The 15,747-nt window shown below is 37.0% G+C and overlaps 1 protein-coding gene across 3 annotated transcripts in view; it reads right to left on the bottom strand.

The window, feature by feature from the left end:
* Positions 1 to 15,747, bottom strand: part of crybg1a (crystallin beta-gamma domain containing 1a) — a 77,514-nt gene that overhangs the window by 36,214 nt on the left and 25,553 nt on the right. The window contains exons 1-2 of one of the 3 annotated variants that reach the window (XM_053509466.1): positions 11,571 to 11,743; positions 11,188 to 11,317 (exon numbers count right to left, since the gene is read on the bottom strand). In XM_053509466.1, the coding sequence (XP_053365441.1) occupies positions 11,188 to 11,304 (117 nt within the window). In that variant the 5' untranslated portion in view covers positions 11,305 to 11,317; positions 11,571 to 11,743. Of the gene's footprint in view, positions 1 to 1,536; positions 1,800 to 11,187; positions 11,318 to 11,570; positions 11,744 to 15,747 lie in introns of those variants that run through there. The other 2 variants (XM_053509465.1, XM_053509467.1) reach the window with 2 other exon arrangements.

Raw genomic sequence — 15,747 nt, 5'->3', positions numbered from 1 at the left:
TCAAGGGCCCAACAGTGGCAACTTGGTGGTTTTGGGGTCCAATGCCTTAACCACTGAGCTACCCCTGGCCCACTCTATTCACTGTGTGCTTTTAACGGGTTCTTTTAATCTTTTATATTTTTTTCCTCTGAACATTCGGAGCAGGAGGAAGATGTGTCTGACTTGTTTCTAAATTGCAGGTTATTTATTTAACGTTAAATTTACTCCTAATCACGTTTGTTTATTAATTTATCTGTTTGTTTATTTGGATCAATGTTAAAATTAGAACTGCAACATTGCGCTAGTTTCACCCCCAGAACTTGGTGTCAAGACATCGCTGGACCATCACTGAAAATGTCGCAATGTGAGCACGCACAGTCTATGATTAATAGTTTTGTCAATTAAAAAAGCAACAGATTAATGAAGTGATTTTATGTTGTTTGTGTTTTCTAAAGTATCAAACATTATTAGATTTTTTCTAATCTGCACTATACAATTTTACCCTTTTTTGTAGTTTTATTTTGTTCACTTTCACAAGAATTTCCAATCAAACAAAAATATAATTTTAGTTTAGTTTTTTTTTTGTTAAATTTGGTTGATATATACTAGCCTACAATAAAAGACATTAATTATTATATTGAAAGCTGTAATTATACAGTATAAGTACTGTAGATATTAATATAAATAAAATCCTGCTCAAATCCCATTGGGCCATTTAAAACCAGTGACCAACCAGGCAAACATGGCATTTTCTTCCTCACCTGCTGCTTTTAGCATCAAAGTTTTTCGTATAAAACTTTGGATAAGTACATTCTCGATGGAGAGCTATTTATAATAGATACATTTTTACATTTATAAATAAGTTTAACATTTCAATAAAAACTTTAACTTCATTTATCATGGAATTTTATAATTTTTTTTAGATTTATATATTTATTTTTGTATTTATTTATTAATTTTTTATATGTATGTTTTAACATACGTGTCAAAAATTAATAACATAAGTATAAAAATATGTAGACATAAGTATAAAAATATGTGACATTTCTCTGCTTAAACGCTCGTTCCTTTCATTTTTTTCATACAGTAAATAACAATAAATCAAACCGTTATAAAATGTATTAATGTAATATGTGTTATAGTAAATAATATGTATTTTTTTTTACATAAAGCAGCAAAAAACTATCCAAAGCTATAATTGTACTTGTGTAATGTTAAGAACTGTTGAACTTTTGCTGTCACACCCTGGAAGTGTATACTTAGCATTGTTTTTAAAAAATGCAGTTTAAAGTTTGTGTAATAATACACACCTCTCTAAACGATGCTGGAAATAAATCTTTTTAAGCAAAGTTTAACAAAAATTTGAATATTTCTACAAACTCTGACAAGCTACAAACTCATGGTGTTTCTTTGTGTTTTTATTCTGGTGCTCTGTATCGTGACACGCTAAGTCAGTAACCCGAAGAAACACCTCCACCTGTAATGAACGCATTAATAATAGATAAGTGCTAAAATAGACAGCAATGAATGATAAGATCCTTTCTGAATGAAACTCACCATGTTGGACATCGAGTCACACCACAGTAGGACCTCAGATCTGCTCAGAAATCCACACCAGACTCAACCAGCTCTTCATTTTCCAACAGAACAGAAGTCAAAACTGGTCTGTTTTTTTGTTTTTTTTTTCTTTCAGACCGAACACAAGACTACATTCAGGCCTGGAGCTCTGACCCAGACGAATGACAGAGTGGAAAATAAAGTGGGTTTGCGAAAGAAATGAGCAGAAACTCCAGAAACTCCAGGACGCCGCTGCATTCACACACACACACACTCGCACACACACACGTACCCACACGCACAGACACACAAACACAGAAAAGCTCTAGAGCCGTTACGCAACTGCGGGACAAAGTCAAAGAGAAATGAGTCATCACACGCTGCAAAGGTGTTTTAGCTCATGAAGGCAGCCTTGGGCTGAAGGACCACGCCCTGAACGCCCTTACCCTGCCTCTCCCCCTCTCTCTCTCTCTGTCTCACTGTCTCTCTCTCTCTCTCTCTCTCTCTCAATACCTCTAAAATAAACCAGACCAGATGAAAGAGAGATCAAAAATATGTTTGATTTATTCATCTGAATGCTTTTATTGAGGTCAGAGCTGTATTTTATCTCCTGGATTACGCCCAGCACGAGAACACAGGCTCCCTGAATGCGGTTTGCGTTTATTACTTTTGCTTTTTATTCTTTTTGCTACTTTTCTATAGTTTGTTTTGATCTTTTATTTGACTCCTGTGTACTTTTCTGCATGTATTACTTATTGTATTTATATTGGATTACCATTATGTAACTTTCATTTTATTATTTAATACTATTGATTCATTGTTAGTTATTTAGTTATTGTTTTATTGTTATTATCATATTCCTGTGTATTGCACTTGAAAATGTATATTCTTTTTATATGTTTGCAGTAAAATTATCAATTTAGTTGTATGTATTAGTATATTGAATATTGATTATTTTTAGATTGTTTTCTATTATAATTTCTTCCCCACAAAGTATGCAATATCTATTAAGTATTTCCTACTTGCTCTAATTGTATTTTTATTATTATTATTATTTACTGTTAAAAATTTTTTATCTCATATATGTTGCCAATGCATTAACTTGCATACAAACTTAGGTAAAACTCCATTTTTAATTTATAGGGTTTAATATGATGTTGGCCCAAGATACACAGTCATGTTGGAACTGGTGTGGGGTTGTTTTTTAGGAGTTGGGCTCGGCCCCTTAGTTCCAGTGAAAGGAACTCCTAAGACTTCATCATACCAAGACATTTTGGACAATTTCATGCTCCCATCTTTGTGGGAACAGTTAAAGGACGGCCTCTTTCTGTTCTAACTGTGCACCAGTGCATTAAGCAAGGTCCATAAAGACATGGACGAGCGAGTTCTGTGTGGAAGAACTTGACTGGCCTGCACGGAGTCCTGGCCCCCAACCCAATAGAACACTTTTGGGATGAATTAGAGCGGAGACGGCGAGCCAGGCCTTCTCGTCCAATGTCAGAAATGTGATTCTGGAAGATTGGTCAATGATTCCCATAAACACACTGCTAAACCTTGTGGAAGCCTTCCTAGCAGAGCTGAAACTGTCACAGCTAAAGGGTGAGTCTACATCATATTAAACCCTATAGATTAAGAATTGGATGTTACACAAGTTCTTTTGGCAATATAGTGTATATACACACATACACAAATGTATATATATATACAGTATATATATATATATAGTGTTGCCATAATGCCAATAGTATTGGAATACCCAGGCCGATTGATTCTCCTTTTTTTCTTTCTTTCTTAATTAAATTTTTTATGTCTTTACACTGTAGGCATTTGGGCTTAAGATCAAAAGATGAATGTGAGAGATGATAAATCCTAATAAACTTCTTAGAACTTTTGATCTTAAACACAAATGCCTTCAGTTTTTAGCAAAAAAAAAAAAAAAAAGTATTGGCCTTGCTGTTCGAATATTTGTGACGTACTGAAGCTTAAGGACATTTACAGAAAAAGTCTGCATTTTTCCTAGATTTCTTCATGTGGTTATTAAGTCCATTTTGCCTGAAGTGAATAGTTTACTTCTGTGGTCTTTTGTGTGTATTTATTATTTCTTTTTACTTTTTAATCTAATTCCTGCAGATGCCTAGCTATAATTTTTTTCTTGTCTATTCCATTTTATATTCATCTTTCCTATTTTTATTTGTTCACCATACCCCGGTGTTATTATGTCCGAACGGTCCGCTTGTCTGGATCTTTACTTTTTTTTTTCGTTTAAGGGTATGTGGGTGTGAGAAAGTCACACACCCCTCTCACACAGATTCATACACATACACACACCTCAGCCTGTCAGAATGACAATTACACACACAGTTACACGGCTAGACGCTAAATTTGTCTGTTATTTTCTTAAACACTGCTAGGGCAACAGGTCTCAGGTTTCCATAGCAACGCCACTCTTACTGTTTCCATACGGCTCGAGGTGAAACAGCGCTGCGTGGAGGAACTGAGCGCTTCCTGAGCAGGAATAAAACACACAGTGTGAGTCATGAAAATTAATTTATAGACCGTTGCATGACTAATTAGAAACAGACTCACACACACACACACACACACACACAGTTACTTCCTCTTATATTATTAATATATTTGTGTTTATATTGTCATTCCTGTATCTGTGCTACAGTGAATTTGACTTTTAAACTATTTAACCCTGAATAAATAATAATCATATTAATACTAATGTTTATATGTTTACATCTATTTACATTTAATATATATTTAGATATATTTGAAGCATTTAAAATATTGCTCATTTTTTGTATTTTTATGTATTGAGTATTTTTTTGACATTTGAGAAAGTTTTGTCTAAACATATTATTTTTCTATGTATTTAATTGCTTTGAGGTGTTTATTTAAATTTTATTATTATTTTTATTATTATTATTATTATTATTATTATCAATAATAATAATAATTTTATTATTATTAAATAATAAATATAGAGGGAGAAAAAAGTATAAAAAAAATATTATTATTATTAATTTTATAATAATAATAATAATAATTTTTGCTTTAATTTGTATTAATTTGCTTGATTCTTTCTTAAATACCATTCACATTTTTCTTTTACTATTTGCCTGATATTTTCATGTTTATGCCCTTGTAATTTTTTTTTCTGTAATATTTTCCTTTATAATAAAAAACTAATTATTATTTGATCTTTTTTCTTGCTAATTTAGCCTTGGCATTAAACGAAATTATATCTGTAAATACACACGCACGCACGCACACACACACACACACACACACACAGTAAAATGTATATGAGTCTTGTTGGAATGTGAAATAACATAAAAATTCATGCTTTTGTTTCATGCTTCTAATTCCAGACATTTTTCTGGTCTGCCACTGCAGCGTAGCCCCAACACACACACACAAACACACACACACAGTAAACAGTCTGTAACAGGACACTATGTTGCTATGTTGGATATCGAGTTTGAAACACATCACATGGCAGCGCAGCAGTGAGGCGTGACGCAGAGACCGTCTCACTGTCAGGAGGGACGTGGGACTGTAGTGGGAAGGTTAACAAGGCCTTTATTTCTCTCTTCAGACACAGCTTCATTGACAGAGAGGTGATGTGTGATCGCTTATTAACACAGATGTGAAATGATGAGCTTTGGTTTCACTCAGCGAGGGCTTTAGAGAGGCAAAAAACGCTCAGCACAGGAAGGAAATAAAGCAGAGACAATACATTAACAGTGCCTCAGCCACACACACACACACACACACACACACTGAATGACACAGTCATGAGGTTCAGCCCTGTAATCAGTATATTTTATTTTTGTTTTTCAGGGTTTGTAGTCAGGACAGTTTCAGACAGTTTACATCGCGTGCATAACCTGCATTACCCTCGGTATTAAAGCCTGACTCATTAGCCGTCGCAGATTTAACTCGGCTTCACGAGTCACGTCGTTCTCACTGAAAACATCAGCACAGACATGACATGAGTCATTCATTTCAAATGAAAACTGCAGAAGTGATTCTAAGTTCCCAAACTGTCGCTAATCGGGTTTCTCATTCGTCCAGTCACACAAGGAGTAATAGAACACACTGCGCGTGTTGTGCTGTTAGAGGAAACTAACCAGTGTTATGATGAGCTACGGATACCAAGCAAACCTGCACTACTGTTAGAGCTGCTGTTACAGAGAATTAATCAACACCTTCCGACCAATCAGAGTCCAGAACGCAACCTCCAAGTTTTCATGATACAGAACCCTAGCGATAGTTACTAACTCTTAGCGAACGATCAGGCGACATGTTCATTAAATATAAAAACACAACTTATTGCTCATAATAAACAAACAAAATTATAAAAATACATTTCTACCCTCTTTAGATAATGGTATATAAATACTGTATACAAATTCACTCACTCGTTCTCTATAGTGCTTATCTAGAGTACAGGGTCAAGGGAGGCCTGGAGTCTGTCCCAGGGGAACTAGGCAGGGTCCACCCTGGACAGGGTTCTAATCCACTGCAGAGCACACAAGAACACACACAAGAACATTCACACACTACGGGCAATTTGGGACGCCAATTAGCCTGGTCTGTAGAAGGAAACTGAAGTACCCGGAGGAAACCCACAAAGCACGGGGAAACATGCAAACTCCATGCACACAGACCCTGAGGCGGGAATCAAACACTGGACCTTAGTGTTAACCACTACGCCAGGGACGACGCATCAATTAATGCGACATGTTAATGCAGAATTTCTATCTTATTTAAGGCTACTTTGTGAAAATGTCCATTGTTAAAAGCGCTATATAATTAAAATTTAATTAATTCATCTTTCTTTTAGACCCCGGACCCCAGCTTTTCACTGCTTATCATACTAACCATGGATGTGTATGTGACAAATGAAAATTACAACGAAAAAAAAATCGCTTTAAAAAAAAAAAAATCAATAAATGATCAGAATTTTTCAATGATAAAGAAAATGGGTTAAATATTATATTTTTAAAAATGAATAAATAAACAAACTTTCCAATGTTTAAGAACACGGTTATTAAACATTGTCCATATGTTTCCAGATAGAATTTCTCCAAATATTAGATAAAACATGAGACATTAGGACTGACTTATGATGCAAAAAGGAAACAACAACAATAATAACTTACTTTTATTACTTTTTCTAAGTTACTTTAAACTATATTAAAACTATATTAAACTACACGTGTATTTTGTTCATTATGTATAATATACACATATGAACATAATGTTCATTAAACATAAGGTAAATGTTTTGATTTATATAGGGATGCAAATAATGTTTTATTATATAATTTTAAATATTTGTTGTTTAATTTGATTAAATTTAGTAAACAACAAGAAATTCTCTAAAGCGTTACAGAGGTGATTAATGTGATAAATGACAGCAACTGATGCACATATTATATATATATATATATATATATATATATATATATATATATATATATATTGTTTTGTTTTGTTTTATTAAAAGGTGTGTGTCTTGGGGTGCACAACTGGACACTTCATAAAGGGTTAAAGTTTATGATCAGTAATTAGGCTGTGCTGCCGCCTAGTGGCCAGGTGTGGAAACCTCAGGAGCCACAACAGTTTCGTATTGAGGGTAAAATGAGTGAGTGAGAAAAGGCTTCGGAGTCGATTCAGAGTCGAGTCACTTTTAGAGCTCATGAAGAGCAGTGTGTGAAGATCTCCCAACAACACTGGGATTAAATGGAATTGAAAACGAGACTGAAACAGAATTGAACAATATGGAGTGTACTCAGTTCCCACATACTGCAGTGTTTGTAAATAAATAAACCAAATAAATAAATAAATAAATATATAAATATGAATATTAGCTTGACATCATGCCATCCCCTTTCATCTTCATAGAGCAGATCTAATGCAGACTGTCTGAGGCCACAAAAGCAGAACAGAGAGTTTAGAGGAACGTTATTTCCCTCTGGTGAGTCACTCTTCTGCTCTTGTCTTCATCTGGATGGCATTTTTGGTTTCTACGAACTGAAAGAGACAAAAGCCTCAAACACACCCGAGTGTTCAGCAGTTAACAAACAATACTGGGTCTGTTTTTATGAGGACTCTCGAACAGTTTCGCAATAACATTAGAGACCCGTTACTGAACACAAGCCTCCAGTACTCCAGTACTCGACCAAACATCAGGGTTTCATAACGAAACTCTGCGTTCCTGTCAAACCTGCGAGGCCTGAGCTCCATCAGCACGAAAATGAGAGAAGACGCTGAGAATCAGACATTCCTGATGTGTCCTGATGCATCAGACAGACCTGAGAGGACGAGTGGTAAAGCTAGGAGTGTATAATTAGCCATCAGAAACATTCCATTTCTTTAAAATGTGTGTAAAATGAGTCATTATTCAGGATGAACAAAAATCCCTGTGAAATATTTATTATTCTCTCTAATCTACAGGCAGAGATAAAACACAGTAAAGTCGCATTCGGCTTAGATTTAACCACAAAACTTTACTCAAAACATTAATCTAATCAGTTTAATGGCTGAACCTGGCAGTGATGCGCCGTCTTGTGTTGTGTTGCAGTGTGTTATGTTGTTGTGTGTGTTACAGTGTGTGTTGTGTTACAGTATATTGTGTGTTGCAATTTGTTGTGTTGCAGTGTGTGTTGTGTGTGTTTTGTCTGGTTAAATCTGTAAACAATAATTAAGACACTTACTTAGTGAAAGTGTTTGTTTACACCATGGCAAATCACTCAAAAAGAAATTATGTTATAATAATAAAAAAAAAACCTGGAAGTCTTTTTGACACAGAAATGATTCCCGGCCGTTTCAGAAGGGCGTACTGTAGATAATCATGTGACTGAAGCTCATCGTAACATCTGAGTTAGAGTTAAAGAAAGCGACGCACACAAACAGGAGCTGACTCGGCGATTAAGAGACGTAAAGCTGCACTGAAGGTTTATTAATTAGACGACAACAGTTTTGTGTTATTTTAATGCACTTTGCATTCATTTGCATACATTTATATTCAGCAACCCTTCCAGTTTTGTGGAAATGCTGTACATCATAAACATGTCAAAAAAAAAATCATTTGCATAAATTAGTCATCAGCAATAATTTTTTTTAAGTTAAGATAAATACATCTACAAGAAGAAGATCTCATTCAATCATATATGTTTTTAATTTCTCTTTTTTTTATTTTATAATTAAAAAATTTTACACACATTCAACCTTTATTAACCAAACCTCTGGTGCTAAGTAAACACTAAACCTACACCCAGTGGCGTAGCGCAAACTAGGCGGGGCCTCTTACCGCTCCTTCCCGCTGATTTGGAAGAAATATGGATAGTTTTGCATTGAATTGCTCTTTTCGGTGTTGGTTAGTCCGTTTTTGAGTTCTGCTGACATATTTTCTTTTACTCATATTGCGCTCATAAGCTTCACTCTCTAAACAGTTGCGGAAATTCTTAATCGTGATTGGATAACAAGGACAACGGATATAGGCTGCAATTACTACCAAAATAAAAGTCCTATACGTTCACTTTATAAAAACGCTTTAATTATTTATTCGAGTAAATTTTTTGGGGGCCCCCCCACATCGCGGGGCCCCCCTGCAGTGCGTGCCCTGCGGGCCCGTCCGCTACGCCACTGCCTACACCACCATCAGGGAGGAAACTGACGTGACTCAGCTTTGGTCATCGACTCATGGGGGCGGGTTTAAATGTGACCTGTGGGCGGTGACGGGCCTCGTGAGCCCTATCGTGCTTAATGAACATATTATAATTGTAATTATAAATCATGAATCATTCGAGTCGACTCCCTCTGGAGAGATGAATCAAATGATCTGACTCACTGACCAGAGCCAGAGTCTCAAAAATGCCTCATTTCTTAATGACTGTAGGAACTGTGTAAAATATGCCGTTTATTAAACCTACAGTGTTCTACAACAGCGCCTCCTGATGGTGATGATTCTTTACACAGCCACACCTTTACTTCTTTTTCAACCTGCACCTGCCTAAATGACCAGGTGTACATTTTGCCTGGCCAAAAACACACCTGGTACTCACCAAGGGTTCATTCAGTAACCTTTCGCTTTGATTATTGCACACAATGTGGTGTCCAGTTCATGTGTGAAGATCATTCCTCATGCTCCCAGAATCACTCTTTCACAATCTGAGTCCTGGAATTTGACCATACCATCAGGGAAGAAAAACTCCATAGCTACAGTATGTTAACCTCAGCTGACTTCATTTCACTGTCACATGAAGTTCCTGAGCCATGACCTGACCATCTAAAGCAACCCCGGACCATAACACTGCCTCCAGAGGTTTGTATAGTGGGCACTTCATGCTCTTCCCTACTTACCCTGACGCACCCATCACTCTGGAATAGGCTCAGTCTGGACCCATCAGACCACATGACCTTTTTTCAGTGCTCTGAAGTTCATGCCTTATGCTCCCTAGCAAACTGAAGCCCTTTTACTGATGAGTCTCACTAACAATCTGTTTAGTTAAAATCCTGTACAAAAGATACAGTATGTTAAAGTAGGGGTCAGGGGTAGCTCAGTGGTTAGGGCATGGGACTACGGTTTAGAAGGTCCCAGGTTCAAATCCCACAACCACCAAGTTGAGCAAGGCCCTTAACCCTCAACTGCTCCGATGTATAATGAGTCAAAAATATTAGTCGTAAGTAAGATAATTTTAAATATCCTTAGTTATGACCAGTAGGGCTGGGTAAAAAATCGATTTAATCTATTTATCGATATTGTAGTTTACAGCGATTTTCATTTTGCAAACTCGAGTTTTTTGACACAATAGTTTTTTCGTACTTTTCCGCGTTTCGTCCTTTTTGGTTGCCGTAGCGCGATATGAGCCAGCCGCCGCCCCGACACTATATCTTTTGACACTATATCTGATGTCTGCAGCCATTTTTTAAGTGCATTGGAAAAAAAATCGAAAATCGAATCGAAACTCGAATTTTTCTTTAAAAATCGAAGATTTTTTTTTTAGGCAAAATCGCCCAGCCCTAATGACCAGGTTGTGTAAGAAAGTGGAGGGTGAGAGCACTATATATATATATATATATATATATACAGTATATGTAGTTAACTAAGAGTAAGTAGACAGTTCCAGTTCAGTGTTAACATTAAGCAACAGCTCAGGTAATGAAAAGAATTTTAAAAAATTGTTGGAAGTGTTTGTAATTCTGATTAGATGTTCTACTTCTATTTTCACTTCCTCCTCATGTCAGGCGATGTGGCTTCATTTCCAGAGTGTCAGTAAGACACTCATAACCCTGTGTATTAATATTATTTAAGCAGACAATCTGGGAAATCCTAAACTATTTATAAACTGATAATAAATATTTTATATAGATTGGTTATGTTTGATTATTAGATTGATAAGATTGGTTGATCATTTTAAAATATTCCTTCTTTTTCTTAAAAGCGTTTAGAAATTAACAGTTATCCAGGCATCCAAAGAAAATTGATCCCTAATCAATTAAATGCTACTCAATCAAACTGTTGCTAATCATTGATACCATGGCGCACACAGCAGACTTCATTACTGCCTCCTGACCCGAAATCACATCAAGCCTGAGGTTTACGTTAGTGAACAGTGGGCTCACATTTACCTTCCTGTGACGTCGTGAGGGTGGCGAAGAGAGGTTCAGGCTGATCACAGACGTGCACTCGGACGGCGCGACGGACCAGCTGTCAGTCATGGTGAAGTCCTCCGTCTGGACGCTCATCTGATCGAAGTTCCTGCAGAGGAGACGACCCAAAAGAGCAAAGGATCAAAACCACATCCACCAGTTCCACCCCATCTTCATCCACGCATTCATTCACAGAAAAGAAATCCAAGGGTTTTTGTTTTTACTTTCAATCCAAAAATCTGAACAACAAAAGACAGATGAGAGAACTTTTCCTAGTTTAAAACGAAAGAACTTTTATAGAGACAAGAGCCGGGAGCAGCACAGCCTTTTTTTTTTTTTTACTTTTTTCACAAAGGACCTACTTTGTCTGTGTGAACCAACCACAGAAAAACAGGAAGGACTACAGGAAGTCCATACTGCTGACCGCTTTCAGACCTCAAAAACCCTCCCCTCAGTCTGGACAGTTGGATCTAAACTAAAGAACAACAGATGATTTTTTTGGGAATCACAGCTATTGACTTGAGATCAGATCACTAACCACATTGTTTATGTTATTCTGCTGGCTTTAGGAGGAAAAAAGGACACGCCTCCTTTACTGAGACTGACACACATAGGCCACGCCCCTTTTTTATACCGTCACAAAAGCCACCGCGCAGTTTTATTGTCTTTATATGTTGTTGTTTTTTTTTTTTGCTTTTTTACCCAAAAGTAAAATCACTGTCTTAGGATACTTAGAATCCAAAAAATTTTTTATAAAGACAGTGATTTATTTATTTATTGAATATGTTCAGAAAATATTTACACCTGTTCAGTTATGGCACAATGTATTGAGATACGTATTCTGACAAATAGGTAAAGCAACAAACTAATGTAACTTATTACATAAACAAACAAATGAAAGTTTGGATTAAGGGTTTGGTCTCCGTCTGGTCTCCGTCTGGTCTCCGTCTGGGATCAGGTAGTGCTTGTATTGGAGAATAGCTCACACATTTCCTGTCCTCTGATGCAGATGGGACTAACGTTCTCCAGGGGGCACTAAAACACAGACGAAACATCTGATCACTAACTCACCCATCGTCTACACCGCTTTATCCTTCATAGACAGCCACAGGGTCTGGAGTCTATCCCGGGAGAATTGAGGCAAAAGGCGGGATAAACCCCGGCCACACCCTGGAAAGGGTGATAATCCATCACACACACACAGGGCACACACATTCACACGCTCATTCTCAAACTACGGGTAATTTGGAAATGCCAATTTGCCTAATGTGCCTGTTTTTAGACTGTGGGAGGAAACCGCCACCAAGCACGTAAAGAACATGCAAAATCCATGCACAGAAAGACTTCAAGGTGGAAATCGAATCCAGAACCTGGAGGTGCAAGGTGACGACGCTATCCACTAAGAGACTGCCTTGACGAGTCTTTAAACCCGACAGCATGTGTTCATCATCCCCACTGAGTTAACTCTGGCTTCAGGAACTTCTCGTTCATGACCGGTCGGATCAGATCATAAATCAGATAAGGAGCTTACGCTGATATCATTAATCTGTTATTTATTTCAATTAATTGCGACATTGAATCACCACATGACAAAAATGAATTCATTAGAACTGGCACTGTTTATCAAAGAACCTACAGCTAAGATGAGATGATAATCAGATGTCTGATATTGTCTGATGTTCACTCATTACGTTATTGTGCACAGTATTAAAACCTGGGCCCTCGGATTAAGGAGCAGAGCATGGTGTTAATCAGATTATTTAAATAATGCTGCAAGAATATGACGTTAAATGATAAACTATTATCAAATTACAAACTATTATTATTATTATTATTATTATTATTAATAATAAACCTCAACCTAGGTAACTCTATATATTACAGTTAAAAGGGAATGTGCGTGATAGAAATAAACATTGTTATGCAACACAACAAAGTCATGTGACCATAAATATTTCAGTTAGTTCATCATCATCTTCATCATCATCATCATCATCATCAGGTGCCATAAACACACCAGCAGACCACACACCACTTTGGGTTTCCATTCGCTTGCACCACGGTCTTGGATAAACAGTGGACTAACTAGTTTGTAAAAATACGTTCATGCTTCATGCCACAACTTTTAAAACCTAATAAAATAAACATGCATTATATTTTAGGGTTACAGCAGATTTGTCCGGAACTGTGTTGATTATTATCAACACGTATTTAGTGTTATTGGTGATTTCGAGAAAATTATGTATGGAGAAAAAGTAATGAATTGCAAACTAGAGTCCAGCTTTGTGAAAGAAAACATGAGAGTGTGCCTTTTAGGACGGCTATGCAGAGGACATTGTGTTATGTAGTGCCCTGGAGGTTGACCTTTGACCTTTCTACCAAAAAAGTCCCAAATAAATACAGATATGATCTGATATAAAGACAGATATGATCTAATCAGATATGACCTAAAGCAATAGAATAAACTCAGTGACAAACAAAATGAACACACACACACACACACACACACACACAGAAGTTGTATGGCAGGAAAAGTCATGTACATTGAGAGACAAGACCTGGAGCGTGACTAAGTTTTCTCCAACTCATGAGTCATTGCACCCAGACCAATGCCAACTCGCACTCTCTGTCTCACACACACACACACACACACACACACAGACAGACCGGCTCCTACAGCAAACACACAGTGTTTATTTAAGTTACCCACTTCCATGAGATTAAGTACTATTGTGGAACAGAAATCCCATGAAGATGTCAAGAAGAGCATTTCAGGTCAGGTTTTAAAAAAAGAAAGAAAAAACGAAAGAAAGAAAGAAAATAACTCGAACAGAACGGCAACAAATTGTAGCACTTTACGTTTAAATGCTATTCAATGCAAATCAGTGAGGAATGGTTCCCTGTTGAGTCTCTGTTCTTCTCATGGTTTCTTCCTATTGCCTTGTCATCAGGGACAATCTGATCGTTTTGATTTACGCATATTTTCTCACACTTTTTAAACTCATTTGCAGATTTTTTTTTTCCGTAAAGCTGCTTTTGCAACAAATACCATTGTTAAAAAGCAGCAGGCAAATAAAACTGAATTGAACCGGTATCACATTTGTATAAAAACATGAATTAGAAAATCTAATCTACATCTAATCTAATGTAAATATCCAGTCTGATTGCGGTTCTAAACTGATTCACTAAACAACGTTAGAATCTAAACTCATATCAGAAACCGAGGAAATCTCTGGCATCCACTAGGGGGCAAAAGAGAGCAATAAACTGTATGCTATCAACTTTCAAGTACGCAGATCTGTAGCCTGGACCTGCCTCCAAGTGGGCGGGATAGCTCAAAATGAGGTACATACTGTAATGGAGTGGGTTAGAGTTAGTATAATTGATGATAGCGCATGCATATAATCATTTACTATTAAGATTCACATTCACTATGTTAACATGTTAGGGGAGGGGATTTTTTCACTGATCCTTTCCCTAATTTAGTCGTGTCCAATTCCTCCCCGTCACTAGGGGGCTCCCACATTAAGGCTACTAATACCACTCAGTCAGTAGGGCCGAAGACTATCTAGTGTTTCCTCCGAACCACGTAACGCATCTTTTCAAACATTCCTCGCTCACGCACCAATGGGGGTGGCGTAACTCGCGGAAGACATCGCTATCCGCTCCTTAATCTGCAAACTCCTGATGATAGGGCGACCACTTTACCACCGCCCCACTCAGAGACCCCCAGGTGGCTGTTTACAAGGCTGTTGAAGATAGCTGGTCTTGTAATCAGTTGTAATTGTTCTGGCATGACCATGCTCTTGACCTGTAAGTGCTTGATTTAATACTTTGCGTGGCTGCCACATGCTTGGCTCACTGTACAGTTGTATAAATTAACATTTATTTCCTGGTTGTGAGTTGTGTTTGATTCTTTAACTTATTCTCAGAATAATTCAGTTAATTTATCATCAAGTGCCATAAACACATCAGCACACCACACACCACTTTGGATTTCCCTTCACTTAGCACCATGTGTCTTGGTTAATACGTGGACTAGCAACTTTTTTACGTTTTGTAAGGTTTCGTGTACACGTGTTGATTTAAAACCTAATACAATAAATGTGCATTATATTTTAAGTATAAGGAGTGAATCATGCAGTTACAGATCAAAAGCAAGGTCAAGCCAAAACAATTACAAAAGATTACAAGATGTTACAAGATGTTTGATACTTCGGTTTGTGGAAACAGATTATCCATGGCTCAGATTTGGCTCAGGTTTGAAGGTCCACAGAGGATGTCCTCCCTGGAGCAACCCTGATGAATCATGAAGTAACCCTTCCATTTTATCTAAGACACTGATGCTTGGGCAATACAAAGACACTAACTTGTGCAACCTGGAATCGGTGCATTAAGTTGGAATCAAACCTGAGCTTCCCACGTAGTGGTACAACCCAATATCCACGGTAACGCTGAACCACCAATACCCACTGAGCCACTGGATTACTAATAACCACTAAACTGCCAATACCCACTTAACCATCAATAACCACTAAA

This window comes from Clarias gariepinus, chromosome 13, assembly GCF_024256425.1.
Source record: "Clarias gariepinus isolate MV-2021 ecotype Netherlands chromosome 13, CGAR_prim_01v2, whole genome shotgun sequence".
Lineage (NCBI taxonomy): Eukaryota > Metazoa > Chordata > Actinopteri > Siluriformes > Clariidae > Clarias > Clarias gariepinus.
This window is presented reverse-complemented; position numbering and strand designations above follow the sequence as displayed.